Source organism: Hippocampus guttulatus, chromosome 22, assembly GCF_054856545.1.
Source record: "Hippocampus guttulatus isolate MCC_2025c chromosome 22, RoL_Hgut_1.0, whole genome shotgun sequence".
Taxonomy (NCBI): domain Eukaryota; kingdom Metazoa; phylum Chordata; class Actinopteri; order Syngnathiformes; family Syngnathidae; genus Hippocampus; species Hippocampus guttulatus.
Window position 1 is genome coordinate 5,110,599 of NC_141282.1, and position 15,057 is coordinate 5,125,655.

A 15,057-nucleotide genomic window follows, 5' to 3' on the forward strand; every position below is an offset into this window, starting at 1 on the left:
TGAACAGCAGAGGTTTGCGATCAATACATTGTATCGGTAATATGAAATGACTCATAAGTGTGTCCTCCCGGTGCAGGTAAGTCACAGGTGATGGGTGAGATAAAGATTGCGCTGAAGAAGGAAGTGAGGACGGAGGGCGACCACCTGGTCTTGGAGATTCTGCAATGTCGCAATATCACCTACAAGTTCAAGACTGCAGACCACCTGCCTGGTAATTTTATTTTATTTTTTTGCATTTTATAGAATTTTTTTTATGTTGCATTCCAGGATGGTAGGAAAGCGGATTCATCCCACCTGGTTGTACCACTCACGACCTCAAAAGCATTCAGGCGAATATAAACAACAACATCATTTCATATCTATCATTCAAAATAAATATTTAATATAGTTTATTTCAAATAATTCTGACCATTTATTTTTAACAAAGAAAAAAAAACTTGAAAATGCAACATATTAACTCATTCACTCCCAAAGACGTTTTTAAACGTCTTTTCAGACTTGGTCCAGAATTGGCTGGTACTGAATGAGTCTTTTCCTTTCCCGGACCGCGCAGACCTCTACGTGAAGCTGTACGTGGTGAACATCGCCACGCAGAAGCGCATCATCAAGAAGAAGACGCGCGTGTGCCGCCACGACCGCGAGCCCTCCTTCAACGAGACCTTCCGCTTCTGCATGAACCCGGCGGGGCACTCCCTGCAGGTGAACCGCGCCCCCTGACGTTTAAACAAACAAAACATATCAAATGAAGCCCGCGCGTAATAGCTGCGCTTCCTTCCCAGCTTTTCCTGGTGTCCAACGGCGGCAAGTTCATGAAGAAGACGCTGATCGGCGAGGCCTACGTGTGGCTGGACAAGGTGGACCTGCGCAAGCGCGTGGTCAGCTGGCACAAACTGCTCGCCAGCACCGCGCAGATCCACTCCTAGGCGGACCGTACCGCGTGCTGAGGCGCGGGAGGGTCATCGATCAATTTAACTTGCGGGAGCTAGCCGCGAATCCCGACGGGAAGCGGCCCACGCAAGCTAGCAGGTACAAACCACTCGCCGTCGCAAATCCACACACGAAATACAGGGACACACATGTACAATAGATGCTCATTCACCCGCCCTTTGAAAGCATTTCTCAATGACTCACCGAGGTCTCTTATTTATTTTTCTATTCGAAGGAAGCATAAATCTCTTTATCGGTTCGTCACGTGCGCAAGAAGCGAAAGTCATATATCCAACACACACTACCTAGCATTCCACTTCCGGACCTTATTTTACGTGAACAAACAGATCTATGAGATCATTTATTTAGGAATATTACTTGAGATAAAATTGGGAATAAGAATGCCACATACAGCGTGTACATAACAAAATGTCCTATCTGGAAGTATGTGGAATATGTAGTATAACTATAGTCGGAATGATTTTTATCACAGACAATCAGGTCTTCATGATTGTGACGTTCGAGTTTCTTCCCCCCCGCCCCCCTACACAAGGCACCCAATTTACCGTCGTGTGTCTTTTTTGTGCACTTCTCCTCGAATGTTAACGCGGCGTCACGTTCACGAGCTTAATTGTTTGATCCACGTTCTAACATCGTACGCATTAAGTGTTGCAGAAATATTAGCGTTATTGTTGTTGTTGTTTTTTTTTTTTGTGGTCAATTGTTTTCTATGCAACCTCGACCAGAGACCGCAGCAACGTTGTCGTTTTTCCAGCCAAAATTGATTGAACTATCAAACAGTAACATTTGTCTCATATTTTTATTTATTCATCTTTTTTATATTTATTTATTACCATTTAATGGTATTTCGTCATTGTATAAATTTAATGATTTTGTGTTGATTTGTGTCTGCATTTTCCGGTCACAATGGATTGAAAATATATATATTTTTTAAACTTGATTTTTACTGATTTAAGCTTTCGATTTAAAGCTATAATTTCTTGCCTATGCGGCAGTTTATGTTTACAGAACATGTTGGGTGTGCTTTTTCTATACGCACATTCGTAGTGCTTGTTTACAAAGTTAAGTTCCAAAGGCCTGAAACTCAGAATTCCGAAAAAGAAAAAAAACGCCTTCCCCGTATTTTCTTGCTACATTTCCAGCAGTGACCAAAAAGAGAATTACTGATTTTTAGGTCGCCCTGAGTGTACGTCTTGAAAAATGATCATGATCATTGATTTTTTTTTCCCAATCCCAATGGATGTCATTAGGAATATCAACCTGCACACACACACACTCACACACACATACCTTTAAGCGTGTAAATACACCATCTTTTTTTAAATACATCAGGCTTTGGGAGCAATAGGTCTTTTAAAGGACAACAACAAAAAAAAAAGGCCCATAAAAAAGACCAAAATGTGCGGTCATATGATTTTTTTCTCGGTCAATGTACAGTAGAGTGTTTACTAACCACGCGCACATGCACACACACCTGGACAGCTCGAGTAGTCGCAGGAGAATTGTCAATGTGCTCACACTGGATGTTGCATGTTCCCTTGGTGGCTCATACTATTTTTGTGTCCAGATTATGATTATTAATACATTAAAAAAAAGAGAGAGAGAATGACATGTAGAGAAGGATCTAGAACATAATGTTATGGGTGAGGGTGGGGATATTTATGGTTAATATATGCTGACTGTACAAAGATGATTGTCCCCCTTCCGCACTTGTAAGTAAACAGAAAAAAAATATCTATACTGTCATGTTTTTTGTGATTGTATACAAGGAGGTATTGATAAATTATGCAAATTGTGCTGTAAAAAAATGGCTGTTGCCCGCCCCATGTCTAAATATTAAATATAAGTACAAATGAGTGTTTGTTGCGTTGTTATTTTCCGGGTGGATTTAAGGATAAACAATAGGTTTGGCGTTCAAATTCTTCAGTGGATTCGGGTGCGATTTCCGTTGTATCAGGCGTTTAGAGGTAGGGTTCGTAGTTCTTCCATGGCATAGGTTCACAGAGATGAGGTACCTGGAGTTGACCAAAAGATAGCGCCAAGTGGTTTTCCGTTCCAACGTGGGGAAACCCGGTCGGTTCACCGCACACGATTTTTTTTCGATCTGCGACCTGCGCCTTCGAATAGAGGTAAGACAAAATCCATAATTCTGTCTTCATCTAAGCATTCCAATGAGCTTCACCCTGCAAAATCTTTACAGAATTCATGATCATCACCATGAAGATAACAACTACCCCTCTGGACCAAATGGTATCTCCCGAACACACTTGCACTTCTAGAGTTCTACCAGCAGAGGGTGAAAGAACTTCGTATGTGGGTGTGTGTCCATTTATTTTTATTTTTATTTTTTGAGACCTCTCAACATGCTTTATGTGTGTCAGTCAGCACCTGTTGGACTCTTCAGATGTAAGTCCGAACCACCGATTGAAATTCCATGAAATGACCTCTCCTATGGGCCCTAAACTCCGAAACATTCGCATAGGCTCCTCTCCGGAGGTCATTTTGACATTGAGGTATGCAAATACAACACTCACGGCTGGATCAAAGAACCTCTTATCTCTGTTCTGTCTTTTCTTTTATGTCTGCTACGTTGTCATTCATCCTTTTAGTGCGTCTTTCTCTCTGATTGATTCTTCTGATCTGCACTTCTGAAGATGTTTGTTCTCCATTGCCTTTCAAGATGCTATGTGAAAACGCAAGAGGAACATTCTCTCGATTCAATATCACTTGAAGAACAGATAAACCCTAAAGAAACTTGGAAGATCTTCCTTAGAGTTGCAAATCATAACAATGACGACCATCAAACCGGTCTTTCATCTTTTAGGTTCAAGCCAAAATGGACGCCAACTGAGGGTTTCCTTTTCCTTTTACCATCCTGAAGCTAGCATTGAGGATGGCACTGAGCCTTCACGTCCAATTGCCTCCAATCTCCCCCCCCCCCCCCTTGTGAGCCGGCTTCTTGTCACTGGACGCCGCCGGCCGGCCCGAACTTTCTGCTCCTGACAACACGTCTCGGCCTCACCGTAATGTGATCAGTCAGCAGGCAGGACCGAGCGAGGGCCGAGTGAGGCCAGCGACGTCCTGAGACGAGACGTCATTTCACACACGGGCGCTCGCTATCGCCTACATGTGAACGAGGTGACACCTCAAAGATTGGAAGCTGAATTCTGGCTCCTTTTTTTTTTTTTTTTAACGATGACCTCCAAAATGTCCGTGTTTGATAGCGATCAAGTCAACACTGAGAGTGTCACGTGCAATATGTCAAAAACCAGACAGCATCTGAACATAAGAATTTCCCCGTTTCTAAATATGATGAGGATTTTTTTCAATAGTTTTTACCCAGTGAAAATGTTTTTTCCCTTAAATGTATTTGAATGCTTGCACCCACTAAGCTCGATGCTGGGAAACCACATTTAGGTTATTTTGGGCCAAGAATTCGATTTGACAGCCAGGATATGTCAAGCCCTCACCCAGGATGCACTCTGATCGTGCTTGTTGACATTTTTTCCCCACAGAGACTCCCAAAGTGATCCCAGAATGCAGTTTATGCTCACATTTAAAAATAGCAAAAAGATCAGTTTGCGGGCACTCACTGCTGACTGCTGCACTTATGTTGCCGTGAAATTGTAACTGACTTTATGTTGACTTTCTTTTCTTGATCCCTACTCATAATTGGACTCTCTAAATAAAAAGCAACAACGACAACAATGGTGTGGCTCAGCTGTGAAGAGTTGGCGTGGAGACTGTGGAGGTGTTGCTATGGCGACAGAAGCTGGGCAATTCCCTGGACAGGTGGGTGAAGTTGGTGGCTGGTGACAAGGATGCACCTGCTTGCAGGCACAGGCACACGCAAACACACGATCATTGCTCATTCATTCACAAACACACGTCTTATCTTGAGTATGCATGCTCACATCGCGCTTTTATGAGAAACTACACTCAACAATGTCGACTTGCAACTGCTAAAAGTAAAATTAACTTATATATATATATATTTCAGTCTCAAGAGGGAGATTCGATAGTTTATTTGGTTGATTTAAATGCTATACATGTGCTTTATATTTCGCTTGTAAAAGATGTAAACAGCTGCTTACGCGTTGACATTGATTGACTCCACCCACCAATTCTGCCAGGCAACAAGTGACCACACAGGAACAAGAATTCAGGCATTTCTTTGAATGCTAGCTTGGAAGCTAAACGTTAGTTTTAGATGTACAATTGCGTTTTGTGGTAAACTAAATAGAATGTTTGTTGTTTTAAGGGTTGATAAGTTGCTTATGGAAGAGTATTTGATAATAAAATAACATTAGGCTTGGTTATAGTAGTTTTTCTGGTTTCACAAAATGTTCCATTTTGATATCCAAAATGCGAATGACATTTTGTTTTACTAACGCTATTCGTGTATTACATTTTAATGTTCTACCTATTTGAATACACAGCAAATGTGTATATTTTCATGTAATTATATATATATATTGCTTAGATTTAGCGTGTGGGGGGGGGGGGGCGAGTTCTGCCCTGCAACAAGTAATCACCCAGGAAAAAGAATCAGGACAAGCCCGCAATTATTTTAGTTCTCGTAATAAATTTCACAACGAATTCTTTTTTTGTTCTTGAGCAATAATGGACAATAATTTGCACGTTTAAAGACTTTAAAAGCGTTTAAATAGTGGTAGTCTACGATCCTGGTTGATTCCACTTATTTACACTTTTGTCGGGGGGGGGGGGCCACAAATTTTCTGCGTGGGTATTAATGCAACATGTGTCCACGCCCACGGTGCCGTATTTCTTACAGTGTAACACTAAAAAAAGAAAACGGGCGGGGGTGTTCGTCCACGAGCATCAGCTGTGCGAGTGGGGGGCGGGCTGTGTGGAGAGATTTGTCTCGCGTGTGTTTGTGTGTGCGCGCACACGTCTGGTGAACGAGTGCAGCTCAGCAGGACGCGCGACGACGTGGATTTGTGAAGCTGCTTTCCTTTTTATTTCCTCCTCCTTGTTTTTGTTTTGTTTTGCAGCGTTGCCCGCGATGGATTATTGCGTGTGCGTACTTTTGCTGCTCTCCGGCGTGTCCTGCGTGTCTACCGGTCAGTTCCCCAACGAGCACATGTGAGTACTAAAGTGACATTTTGTTTTGTTTTGGGGTTTTATTTTTTGGTCTACGAATTCTCCCTAAAAGAAGGCAACACGTGTCATCGTGGTGGGGGCGGGGTGATGGTGGTGGGGGCCGGGGGGCGTTCTCAGCCAACTTTTGAAATATGTTTTCTCTTTTTCGAATTTCTGCTCAGGGGTGATCTTGGGTATGTTGGTGGGTGAATAACTGATATTTACACAGCATTATGGTGAAATGCGTGTGTTAATTTGGATCCACAAACAGATACACACACATTATTTTTTTTTGTAAACATATCTGTGCAGTAATGTGTCTTGTGTGTTTTTCAATTTATTAATATAATTTATTAATATAAACACACACACACTTTTTTTAATGAGTATTGACCCTCCTAACCCAACACACATTGTAGTGATTTAAAATATGTGTGCACGTGTGTTTATGTGGACCCGCAGACACACACTGCGGGGTTTTCCTCCCCGTTAGCCACTTTATTTTTGACACCGCACACCCAACTGGCAATATGCGGACAAAACTATTGGGACACGATTCCACAAGTGGAATATAAACAATCCGCTCTCCTTCCTCACCAAACCCATCAGAGTGTGTTTTGTTGTTGTGGTTCATCATAGAACGAGTTGAATCAACAGGTTTGTTAAAAAGAAAGAAAGAGAAAGAAATCCAGATGATTCCAAGCCGCCGCCGCCGCCGCCCTTGTTCGTCTTCTTCGCCGTGCCCCGCCCTCTTCCTTATCACTCGTGGTGGTGAGCCACCGTGGCACTCAGCCTAATGGCCCGAGTGCGATGATGTCAGACTTGCAGAGTATATTTCGCTAAGTGGATTGATCCGTGGCTCGATTGCACGAGGGGGGCACTCAACATGGCTGCCGCTATGGTGTTAGAAATATTCTTAGAACTTGGATATTTACACTTTTTGGTCACAGCTTGACACGACATGTAGGCCGGGTTCATGAATGTGATTGATAAAATCATTTTGGAAAGTCAAATTGGATAAAAAGTGTATTTTTGATGCAGCTCTTAATATTCCGTCTTATATTTTAGGAACATTTATGTCAAGGGTCGCAACGATGAATCGAATAATGATGAATAATTCAATTACAGAGGACCGCGGAAGCAAAGTCTCTGCCTTGAAGCTTCGCAGTAATAATGTTTCCACACGTACTATGTGCTTGAAGTCGCACGCCACATTCTTAATTTAAAAACGGCTGATATCTGTACGACAGCAGCATCATCGCCGAAACGAAGGTAACGTATCGCGATTTGCAAGTTTAGCCAGTTAGCAGCCAGCCAACTTTACGCTCACTTGCCGACACCCACGTCACTCACCGGGCCTCAAACTCACAAATACTACAGTAAAATGTGAGATGTTAATCGGGAGATGACTCAATTCTACACCTTTTTGATAGCTGCAGCCCTGTGTGAGTTCACCTGTTGTGTTTCGAGCGAGAAAGGCTACATTTCTTATTTTGGATCCAGTTCCGTGTATTGTGCCCGGCACAGTGTACGTACATCTTCTTGGTTTCCTGTGCGTCTCGTCTCTTGCGTCTTCTTCTCTTGCCCCGGAGGCAGATGTGTTAACTTGGTGCACTCTGAAAAGTCCCGATGTCATAGATTATTCGCGCCGTGGTCTGAGAGATGAGGACACATGACGACGAGAAGAAGAGACGTAGTCCCCTTTCTGTATGTATTGATTCTCACTCCAAAACGAGATCTGATCCTGTCCTTCTTCCTCCCTCTCCACCCCAACTTTTATCTTTTTTTTTTTTTTTTTTTTTAAGGCTAACTCGATTTCATGCTCAGCTAAAGAGCCATGCCTCTCTGCTCGCTGTCTTGTCTCTGGCAATCTCCGCCGTAATGTGAGGAGGCACTTTATATGAACACAACAACATTGAGCAGGGGTGGGCAGGGTGGGGTCGGGTTGACCGCACTTTGAAGATGGCGACGCAAAGTCAACGATGAGGCCATCCCGAGCGGTTACTTGATATTTTTTTGCGTCCGATACAAGGTTCAATCTACTTCTTTTCGAGAATTAGCAAACCGCAAAGTCATTCTCCCTCTCCCACTTTAATCCCTTTTGCCCCCGTCTCAACCTGGTGGGATTTATTTAGACGAGCGCCGGTCTTTGAGGAAGGGGGCGTCGACGCCAGCCCGGCCTCGGAGGGGCGGCGGGATGTCGTAAGCCGAGAAAGTTTCTCATGGCGGATTTTTATGGGAAGCAACCCATGTGTGTGTACCTCACATCCCCTCGCCGCACATGGGGGAATTTTTTCCACCGCTCCGTTACCACGGCAACCTGGGGAATGGCTAACAGCTGTTTGGATGGCAGACATGTCCAGGGCAGGGAGCACATCTGTACACTTGCATAGAAAGCACGGCGAGTTTTTGGTACGTTCAGTCTTTTCGTGTCAACCCCCCCACCCCACCCCACCCCACCCCAACTATCATTTGAGTAAATAAAGGCTATTATCACGTCATATTTGCTTAAGTGCATCCCATTAAGGGGCACTCGAGGCGTGAAGTGCTTAAAATATCTCCGGGGTGCCGGTGAGGTGTGTAACAGAAAAGTGGGCTCTTGACGGCGCGCAGTTAATTGGACATTTCGACTAAAGGGGGATGAACTCGGACATCGGAGAGCGGCTAAAAGGATGCAAGCGGGTTTCATTTTGTTCAGCGGGTACCCTGCTGACGTCGGTAACCCGATGCTTTGATATTTGAAGGGAAAGTAGTGGCTGTACCTTGTCTCCAGACAGTCGCCGAGACCTTTTCGTTTCTTAAATGATAGGGACTGTCGGTTTTCGCTTAGACTTGGCGTCTTCGCTCGGCTGATTTGTCGAAAGAACATAATTTGTTTTCCGTCTGGCAAGATAACAAGGCCGTGAGACCTTTACAAAGGCGCCAATTATTGTGTGATTGACCTTAATACAAAAGATAGATCTCGACGCTTGTCCCGCCGGTGATACATGGCAGCTTTTTATGCCAACTGCTTTTTTTTTCTTCTTTTATCTCACTAAAATTGGCTTTAATTATGTGGCCTCCATTTTAAAAAGGTCACAGTGTTAGAAAACAAATGACTCTACCACTGTGTGAGTTTGTCTCGGCTAAATTGGATACCTTGTGGTCTAAGCATCCCCACGAACTGACGATGAGTCTCAATTAGGACCATCGTACCAGGATTTCAAATTTCAGACAGTGCCTCCCAGGAATCGGCAGGAACTTAAAAATAGTTTCCATGACATCAGAAGCACTGGACTCTGATTATGGAAGGATTGTGGAGTGGAAATTCCCAGATTGGCTATTGGGCCCTGGGAATGTTTTTTGTTAGCTTAGTAAACAAGATGGCGCGCACTCATGTGGCATCTAGCTTTGACCAAATCAATCCCGTGGTCATTCGTGTTGTCAAGTCGTCTCATCACTCGAGTTGGTTACATAATACCCATACACTAATTAGTCACGCCCACCTCATTACCTTAGAAGCTTCTCCGACGAGGTGACAACTATGCGGACGACCTTCGGACCTAGTTGCTTTTGCGCATGTATAGGCAAAACATTTCGTCACTGGCCATTTACAAGCAGTCGGAGCTGCTATTAATATTTGAGGAAAATCATCTCACAGTACCACTACTTTGTCCGCCCCTGCTACTCGTGTTGTGATATGTTCTCAGGCTGTTCTGCTTGCAGATTGTCAAATAAAAGCATGAGCAGGGCCCCGGATGCTTCGTAAGTAGGCGTCATTAGTGACTCAGTGACAAACGTGCGAGCGAAAAGCCGAGGAGCGGGTCGCACGCTCCGATAACTTTCCTACGGACGCCATCGACGTCGCCGCTAGCTCTGCTCCTTTCCCGCGTTGTCACCTTCCCGATCTCGCCGAGAAAGGAATTCCACCGACGGGGGCGGGCGGAAAAAGGAGCTGAGCAAACACTTAAAAAAAAAAAAAAAAGCCAAACGGTTTCCTCTCGCAGCAATCAGCGGTCCACCGGGGAAGTCACACACCCCGTTGTGTGACAAGCGGCGTTGATGGTTATTTGTGGAAATGGCTAATTAGTCCACTCTGGATGGAGCCCGTCGAATTGCCTTGAGATGTTACATTTAGCATCACAACATTTTCCCAAGTCCCCAAAACTATTCGCTATTTGAACTGAAACATGGCATTTTGAGATCTCAACACCGGTATAATTCTGAGGTGACACCGGTGGAAATTATGTGCTGACAGAACTGGCCGTCCTATATCTCCAGCTGTCCCCCCCCACACCCAGCCCCCCTTGCAAGGCTAAAAATGTCCGTCTCGCATTACACTGTATTTGCTTTAAATAAGATAACACGGTCAGTCGGGGGTCCTGTGTCAAAGCCCCGTCCCCGGCATGGCGGGTCAAGAGGCTGGCATACGCGATATGGGTGGGAGATGAGGTTCATTTTCGTTGTGGAGTCACTCATGTATTTTTTATTACCGTCATACACAAGCTAAGGGAGGTCTGCTGGCGTTGTTGTACGAAACATATTAGTATTGGTTTACACGGCAAGTTCGTCCGTCTCATAGTGAACGGCAACGTTTGTCGCCAGCACGAACATTTTTTTTTTTGCCATCTGTTCTCATAGTTAGCTGTAACATTTTTAGTCAGCAGTTCTCATAAGTGAACCCCACGTTGTTTTGCCAGCAGCCTCACTAGAGGTCCTCATGACATTTTTAGCTAGCAGCTCTCATGATCGATGATAGTATTTTACACTTTTTTTAACTAGTTGTTCACCAAGTGAAGGCACCATTTTTAGTTTGCAGTCCTACTAGCATTTTTGTGCTGTTATTGAATGGTAAAATTTTTGACTAGCTGTTCTTGAGGGAGTGCTCATCTTTTTAGCCAACAGGTCACATAGTGAACATTTTTACCGAGTTGTTCCAATCGTGAGCCTTACCATTTTTAGCCAGCATTTCTCAAAATGAACACGGCAATCTTTCGGTGGCAGTTCTCATTGTTAGCATTATAAAGTTAAGCCAGCAGTTCAAATAATTGAATCGAATTTTGATATTTTTAGCCAGCAGATGTCATGATAAATGCGAACAACTTTAGCTAGCAGTTATGATTTTTTTACGCTAAAGGCTTTCGTCAGGTTTGCCTTCGTAAATGCTTCGATTTTTGGCTAGCAGTTTTCACGTTGCACACTTTTCAACTATCTTTTTTTAAAAAACACCAGAATACCATCTGAAGCTTTTACCCTCATCTGCTCTTTGTCAACTGTTAGCTCTGTGTGTTCTCTCGTTTCTTTTGAGAAGAATACATTAGGCGGCCGCAGCATCCGACCGCCCCCGGGGCGTGACACTCACACTGCCATCTATGAATAGCTCTGGCCTCGATGCACGTGCAGCCTTTTCATTTTGGCTAAACATTGTTATTTCACGCTTCCCCTTCAATACATGCGAGCGTACTGTACGCCGTCGTGCCGTGCGGACACATTCGCCAAATGTCGTTCATTTCAGCGGATTGATGAGCTAATTGGGTGTGCTTTGGTGTGTGCGGGTGTGTCCTCAGGATTAAAGAATGGGTGGATCAAATGCAAAAGGACTTGATCACGCTCGCGGACAAGGCCAGCGGCTTGCAAAGTCTCACTCAGGTGAGTCGGGTCAATCAAAGTCCCTCGCAAAAAAATGAATGTATGAAATGAAATGTGAATATGTTCATCATCCTTTGGGCGACTTTCACTCAAACGCATTATTCCACAAGTCTATATATAGAGGCTTCTCATTAACGCTAATGGTGCACTTTACCTCACATCGTCCTTGTAGACTGCGCTGATTGAAGTGCTAACAATAATAATAATAATAATAATAATAGTGTGGTCTTGTAAAAACATCATGCTTTTAAGAAAATCTTTTAAAACCATGCAAAAATATAAATATAGTTTTTAATACTGTGTGCATTGAACGTTGAAAAGGAGGGGGTGGGGCTGAAATTAATCTTGGCTGAAAGATCAGGAAGTCCTTCCAAAAATGGTTTGCATGGTGCCCAAGTGCCTCAACGTAGTCTGTATCAAATAAAGGAAATGGATTCTAAAAATAATTCAAGAAAAAAAATCCTACTTGGTCACAAATATGAGGTTTGGCTTGACATAGCAAATGCCATGTCATCCTAACAACTGTGACATCACCAACAATGAAATAAACTTTGACAACAATAATAATAATAATGATGAGTTACTTTTTTTTTTTTGGGGTGGGGGATACTTTTTCCTGTCCATTTAAAGGTTGATGGTACCATTCGGAAAGGTGAATAGCCCTCCAAGCCGCCCTGGCATCTGTGTGTTGCTGCAAAAGGCATCAAACCCAACAAAAACTGGTCACAGAAGATATCTTAATAGTTTCAGTTCGAGGAACAACATCGTAAATTCTGCGGTAGAGTCGGTCTTTCATATTGTTCACCACCCGGGGGGGAAGAACCAATACATGCACTTGCCGTCTTGAGCGTCGGACATTGAAATGGCCTCCAGGCTACAAAATAATTGGCTCGTTTTGGCATTTGTGCGCTTTCCTTTCGCTTCTATTGCTCCAGCATATTCTACAGCGGACTAAATGTCTTTTAGTATCATGACGTAACCTGACATGGCCGTTCAATCACTGCCCCCGCCTCCCCCCCTTTTTTTTTTTGGTTGGTCAGCAAGGACTGAAAGAGGGTTGAATCCTTAAAAAGGAGATTTGTGAGTGTCACGGTGAAGTTTATTTTAGCTAATGAAAACTTACAAAATAAGAATTAAAAAGAAAAAAAACCCCAAGAGAGATTTAAGAACAAAAAAGAAGCTGAAATGACATTTTACTTACTAAAAACTCTAATTTTAGTGAAAATTTTACTTTACTTTTTAAAATAGTTTGGTACATGAACACTGCAGTGTTAATATTTGTTGTTCAGCTGTGTGAAAGGAAGAAGGGAAACCCCCCCCCCCCCCCTCTGCATTTCTTTTCAGATCTACCAGAAACATAAGACACACTTCAGCGTGGAGACCAACCGCGTGGAGGAGCTGGTGTCCACGGCTGCTGGGAACATCGAGAGATTGCTGGAAAGCCGCTCCAAAGCCCTCAAGGTGAGACGTCTTGTTTTTGGGGATATAGCTTTTGTTTTATTTTTTCGGGTATCAGTCGGGGCGGAGCTAGAGGGTTGTGCCGAGGCAAGTCGGTTCTTCTAAAATCTGAAGTTGGAGCAAAAAGTGAGCACCTTTTGAATGGCATTCCGATTGACCTCGTTAATTATGAATGCGCCCAAACACACCGACACCTTCGGGTCATTTATTTCCATCACTTTGACCTCTGCTTTCCTTTTAAGCCGTTTGGACCCGGATGCGGATATCCAGGCCACCTCTGACTCTTCTCATTCATTATTGAAGAGCCATTTTTATCCACTGCACTCTAATGGCCCTGCGGTCAACATCCCCCGATTGGTTGGTGCCCCCCCCCCAACAGTGGCAACTGGTAGTCCAATTAGTTAGCCCCGTCTTACCTGTCTTTGAGGCAAGCTGAAGGTTCTTCTCAACAAGTAGCCACTCAAACTCCTGTTGCGTTCACCTTGAGGAAATCTCATAGACCAGTTTGGGATCGCTGCCAAGAGCGCCCACACAAACCAGGACAGACAGACAGACAGCCCGAGAGGATGTCAGACAAAGATGGTGCTCTTTGAATAATGATCGGGGGTTATTTTAAGGTCTGGGATTGCATTAGTGCTGGCAGTCGATCCGAAAAAGCCTTTGGCCTCCCACCACAGGCCAGGCCACCGTCGGCGTCCCCTTTTGTTCCCGGGGCGGCTCGCCATCGATGGAACGCCTCTTCATCTCCGACGTGTGGGCTGCCAGGCCAAGTGGAGCCCCGGGATTTATTTATTTTATTTTACGCTAAAGGATGCGCCGGGTTGCCAAGACCGCTCCCGGTCGCCTGGCAACCCGTCATCATGAACACGCCGAATCCTCCCTCGGCGCTTAAAAGTTTCCATGCGAATCTTCGCAGTGTTCATTAGGCTGTCACTAGAGTAACAACCCTTGAAGCGCCGCGTTGTGTAGTGGCGCGTAATTACAGTGGCGCCGCTGATCTCTGCCGCGTGTGCGTTATTAAGCTGACTCGAGGCGGCATGCCTCGAGTCGTCGGACGCTTCCGTTAGAACGCCGGGTCCATCGCACAGGAAAATGAATGTAGAACGGGAGAGCTGTGGCTATCGCGTTGCCAGTCACAACAGCAGATGCTCGGGGTTTGGCCTCTTGAGCCCCCACCCCCCCACCCCCACCTGCACATTGCCAGGCAGGTGGCAGCTGTTTGAGGGGGCTTTGAAGTACAGACGGGTGCTGGGGTTGTGTTTACTTGCAAGGTGATACCTTGGCGAGAGGCAGAAAACAGGTGGGCGCAGGGTGTGTAGTGACAGAGCAGGTTAGAGTCCTGCCATGCAGTTAAAAAAAAAAAATAACCAAAACATCTCAAATAGGACTCTTTGTTTCTATGGCGTTTTGCATCATGTATTGGCATTTTGCTAGCAGACATTCAAAATAATGTCCTTGTTCTAAATGCACAACGTGGAATACTCTCTGTGCAATGTTTATTTTTTTTGCAATAAATGTCAAAGTTGTATTTGATTAATCGATGGCCTAGTTTAATCTAATTAATAATCGATTCTGAACACAGCCCTATTAATGATGACATGCCTTCACTTTCTGTTTGTCGTGGATTTAGAATGGGGTCGTTTCACCAGCTGATCCGAGCCACTTCGGGCGGTTGTGTTGAAAAGTCTCGTCGGTGCATCGCATGTATCGCTGCTCGCTAACCAGCAATAGCTTGCCGTCACATGTCTTGGTGTGGGAGTGTTTTCTAGCCCCGATGCCTCGCTTGTCTCCTCGGAGGAGTGCGACTTAGCATTTTTAAGCACAATTAAAAGAGCCCAACGTAGCCAAGAGGCAAAGTTGTTTTGCGCTCGTGCCAGTGCCGACTTGGAGCGGGTGCCCAACTTAGCCCGAGCGTCACTT

At 44.4% G+C, this 15,057-nt stretch overlaps 2 protein-coding genes across 9 annotated transcripts in view; both read left to right on the forward strand.

The window, feature by feature from the left end:
* Window positions 1-2,804, forward strand: part of pcloa (piccolo presynaptic cytomatrix protein a) — a 30,832-nt gene extending 28,028 nt beyond the window's left edge. For all 7 annotated transcript variants that reach the window (XM_086102999.1, XM_086103001.1, XM_086102995.1 and 4 more), the window contains 3 exons: window positions 77-211; window positions 554-699; window positions 780-2,804. In XM_086102999.1, coding sequence (XP_085959125.1) covers window positions 77-211; window positions 554-699; window positions 780-923 — 425 coding nt within the window. In that variant the 3' untranslated portion in view covers window positions 924-2,804. The remainder of the gene's footprint in view (window positions 1-76; window positions 212-553; window positions 700-779) is intronic.
* Window positions 2,805-5,851: 3,047 nt separating this feature from the next.
* Window positions 5,852-15,057, forward strand: part of LOC147186189 (voltage-dependent calcium channel subunit alpha-2/delta-1-like) — a 33,043-nt gene continuing 23,837 nt past the window's right edge. For both annotated transcript variants that reach the window (XM_086103184.1, XM_086103185.1), the window contains exons 1-3: window positions 5,852-6,054; window positions 11,598-11,679; window positions 13,024-13,140. In XM_086103184.1, the coding sequence (XP_085959310.1) occupies window positions 5,975-6,054; window positions 11,598-11,679; window positions 13,024-13,140 (279 nt within the window). In that variant the 5' untranslated portion in view covers window positions 5,852-5,974. The remainder of the gene's footprint in view (window positions 6,055-11,597; window positions 11,680-13,023; window positions 13,141-15,057) is intronic.